Source organism: Gossypium raimondii, chromosome 8 (assembly GCF_025698545.1).
Source record: "Gossypium raimondii isolate GPD5lz chromosome 8, ASM2569854v1, whole genome shotgun sequence".
In the NCBI taxonomy this organism is placed as follows: Eukaryota; Viridiplantae; Streptophyta; class Magnoliopsida; order Malvales; family Malvaceae; genus Gossypium; species Gossypium raimondii.
This window is the reverse complement of record NC_068572.1, coordinates 1,207,190-1,211,369: the sequence shown is the minus strand read 5'-3', so window position 1 is coordinate 1,211,369 and position 4,180 is coordinate 1,207,190. Positions and strand designations below refer to the sequence as shown.

At 30.0% G+C, this 4,180-nt stretch overlaps 1 protein-coding gene across 2 annotated transcripts; it reads left to right on the top strand.

Moving 5' to 3' along the window:
* Positions 1 to 782: 782 nt before the first annotated feature.
* Positions 783 to 3,287, top strand: LOC105790095 (non-specific lipid transfer protein GPI-anchored 14). Of its 2 annotated transcripts, none has more exons than XM_052634401.1 (3): positions 783 to 1,198; positions 1,672 to 1,779; positions 2,873 to 2,904. In XM_052634401.1, exons 1-3 carry the CDS (start codon positions 874 to 876, stop codon positions 2,887 to 2,889), a joined length of 450 nt encoding a protein of 149 aa, XP_052490361.1. In that variant the 5' UTR covers positions 783 to 873; the 3' UTR covers positions 2,890 to 2,904. The 2 variants fall into 2 exon arrangements, with proteins under 2 accessions (XP_052490361.1, XP_012472961.1); XM_012617507.2 differs by lacking the exon at positions 2,873 to 2,904 and adding an exon at positions 3,019 to 3,287 and having other exon boundaries at positions 784 to 1,198.
* The last annotated feature ends 893 nt before the right edge of the window (positions 3,288 to 4,180 follow it).

Here is a 4,180-nt window from a genome sequence, read left to right as displayed (position 1 = left end):
CCCTTTAAAAGTAAGTAAACAATTTTAAAAATATATGAAAATATACAAGTTTTAAAAATTTAAAAAAGTGTTATTTACTTAGACCTATCTGCAGGGTTCCAAAAAGCTTTTCAACCATAGGCCTATTTTATGCTCAAGTCGTCCCAAATTAGAATTTACCAAAACATGTCACTGAAAGACTCTACTAAGACAAAGATGGGTTGTCAATAACGTAGAAAAAGATAGGATGAGCAGTTGGTCATATCTAATATGAATTGTACATGAATGGTAGTTGGAGTCGACGACTCCCCTAAGTTCCCACATCTGGGATCCTTGGGGAAGAGGATCAAGTTGACCCTTGTGAACAACTTGATGCACTATCTCCTTTCAACCCTTTGAGCGAAATGCGACAAAAGGAAAGAAAATCCATTGATCAACCCCATAGTTTCCACCTGTAGGAACTACGAAATCACCCTATGGACGCCTTTAGTATCCAGGGGTCACAAATCGACCATAAAACCCTATTGAACAAGTGGAATGCATTAGCTATCTGCTCTCAGGTTAGGTAGTAAGGGTCGGAGAAAGACAATCACTCATTCTTAAAACCAACATTCTTAATATCAAAGAGTCGAACGGGGGAAAGTTTTTTATATATATAATTACATCAAATCAAAATCAAAATTTATATATTAAAATACATATCAAATCAAAAAAATATATATAATTTTAAAATTTACCGAGTTGAATTAATTTTGGTTCGGATATGTATTTAATTTGGAAACAGAGAAAAAAAGAGAGGACGGTACGATTTCATTGACTACCTTCATTAAAAGCCTCTCCAACAGTCGTTTCTTCTTCATCTCTTTTCTTTCTTTTCTTCTCAAGTGAAAAACAATGGCGTCTTCAATACTCCCATGCATATTACTTATTACGGTACTGTTCGGTTTAGCAAGCTCCGACGTGAACCAAGACAAAGCCGAGTGCAAGAACCATTTGATGGGGTTGGCTCCGTGTTTGTCGTTCGTCGACGGTGAGGCTAAAACCCCCACCGTGGATTGCTGTGGTGGGCTTAAACAGGTGTTGGGTGCGAGCAAGAAGTGTCTCTGTGTGGTGATCAGAGATAGGGATGATTCCAGCGCCGGGCTTAAGATCAACGCCACACTCGCCGCCGCTCTTCCCTCCGCTTGCCGTGCCAAAGTTAACATGACTGATTGCATTTGTAAGTGTTGTTTTCTTTTCATACTATTCTTTTCAAATAATCAGGCTCGAATTCCTATCCCTTTAATTACTGTAATAATAATAATAATAATAATATCAGTTATTAATTTTAAATTTTCATAATTAAATCAACCCACTTATAATATATATTTATGAGATATTTATCAAAAAATTTTGAGGGTTTTATTTCTCTAGATAAAATGATAAAATTAAAAATAATTTTGAGGGTTTTATTAATTATTTCTGATATTTTTATTAATCAGTAGTTGTTCTCGTTTTAACCGTAAAATTAATAGAAATTTTAATGAAAAGAATTAATTTATTATATAATTTAATATAAAATTTTAATTTGTCATTTTTTAAATACACAAAACACAATCTACTCCTATTAGAGTACTCTTCTACTGTACTTTTATTAGTACATATATATATATATATATATATTAAAAGATTAATTTGTGAATGTGAATTCAGCCCTTCTCCATTTGGCACCAAATTCCCAGGAAGCGAAGTTATTTGAAGGATATCAAAAGCTGACAGAAAGGAACCCCATAATGGCCACTACCACCCCATCTACCACCGGTAACATTTACATCACCTCTTTATACCCTTCTTTAATATATATATATATATATATATATATATATATTATTCACCATAATTAATGAAAATATTAGAAATAAGCTCGACTAGAATTGAAGTAATTGTAAAAATATTTACTTTGAAAATTTTATATCATGAGTTATTTTATTACTTCATTTATGGTTTATACGAGTTAAAATTATTTCTTGGTAAATTTATCATGGAGACCCTTATATTAAGATTCGGTTTGTATTTTGTTTCCTTTACTAAAAAATAAATAAATTAGTCATTGTACGTTAGATCAAAAGAGTAAACTAGTCATTCGGTTAAAATTTCCATTCGTATCTATTGTTAAAAACCGGTCCTTGTATGTTAGCATGATGTACATGTGACATACTATTTGGTTATTTCGTTAGTCACGCCAATTTTAATATAAATGGGTAATTTGCTCTTTAATCTAACATAAAGAGATTAATTTATCCATGTTATCAACTAAATAAGACAAAATACAATCTAACTATTAATACAGGAGCCTTCATGGTACTTCTACTCTACTTCACTCTTTTTATCGTAGCTTTAATTTTTATGGGTGTTACTTAGTATAATCTTATTTGGAAGTTTTATCTAAATACATAGATGACATATAAAAATAAATCTATGAGTAAAATTATAGATCACGATCTATAATGTGATCGAAAATGAATATGAAAATTGTATAGTAACTTAGGTAAAAGTATCATAGAGGTTCATGTACTAGAAGTTAAATTATATTTTGCTCATTCTATTTTAAAAAATGAACAATTTAGTTTTTGTTTGTTAGATTGAAGAGCAAATAGGTCCTTCTGTTAAAATTTTCATCCATTTATACTGTTAAAAACTAGTCTCTATACGTTAACATGAGGTACGCGTGACATGCCATGTGTCACTGCTGGTTATTTTGTCAACGACGTTAATTTTTAACAATGTAAATAGATGACTAATTTATTTTTTGATCTAACATTTTTTTTAGTAGGGGGCAAAATGAAATTCAATTTCTAATACAAGGTGACCGTGATACTTTTACTTAGCAACTTCATTTTATATGTATCTACAGGAGCGGATGGTGATTAGGGCCAGAAAGCCTTGGCCTGTCAAAAAATTTCAATTAAGCCCTTAAATTTTTGTAAATTCTCACTAAATCCCTGAAAGTTTTCGTTAACTCAGAAAATTTAATGTGGAGATTCGTGGCTGTATGTGCAGGGAAGTCCACAGGCAATGGTGCAGAGAATAGTGGGGGAGGAAAGGGAAATGAAATGGCTTTGGGAGCTTCTTTATGGGTTTTCACTATGCTTCTTCTTAACTTTGGTGTGTAATACAGTACTGGAATTTACGACCAACTGCTATTATTATATTTGGTAAACAGTGGTCCATGATGAAGAAGATGAACTTATGTATTTTAATTTAGTTTAATTACGAATTTCATCCTTCTATTTTATAAAAGTTGACATGTTAGTCCCTTTAATTTGTTAGATTTCTGTCTTTTCATTTTAAGAATACGTAATATATAATTTAATATAAGAGTTTAACAATCCTTTTCTAATATCGTATTTTTTCTTTATCAAATTTGGTACTTGTATTAGGCAAAAGTAGGGGTATTCAAATTTCAGTCAAAATTGAATTAACCAACCGAATTGATGGTTAAACGATCTAATTCGGTCGGAAGTTGGTTAATGATTTTTTGGAAGTTTAGTTATTGGTTAATTCGGTTCAAAATCGGGTAATTAACAAAACTAATTGAATTTAATAATTAATAATGCAATTTATATGTTTATCAATTTATTTTTTTATATGTTTTATATTTGTTTTAACCAAAAAGATAAAAGCATATAAATTTCGGTTAACCGACCGAATTAACCGAAATATTTCGATTCAATTAAATTTTTTTAAAAATTTGATTCGTTAACGATTAAATGATTAAAAAGTTTGGTTATTTCGATTAATACTAGTTCGATTCGATTAACCGTTTGAACATCCTTAGGCAAAAGTTATACATTTTGGCATCTTTAAGTAACGATATCAACTTTATCTTGTTTAATTAAGGTTTTAGTTTGATTTCATGAAAGTTGATTACTAATATTATTAGGTTTTGGTTTTCATGATTTTGTTAATAGAATAAGATTAGTATTAAGTATAAATTTATTTAATTTGTTAAATGCAGTCGAAGGCTGTGATTTTTTCCCATGTTTTAGAGTTTATTTTATGAAAGTTAATTGCTAATATTATTAATAAATTATGAATTTTCTTCAAAATCAACTCTTAAACCCGAATTAAACACTAAAAATCAACACAATTGCTTTGAAGTACCATAATGTATAACTTTTGCCAAATTTAAATACCACGTTGAACAAAAATAAATACAGGT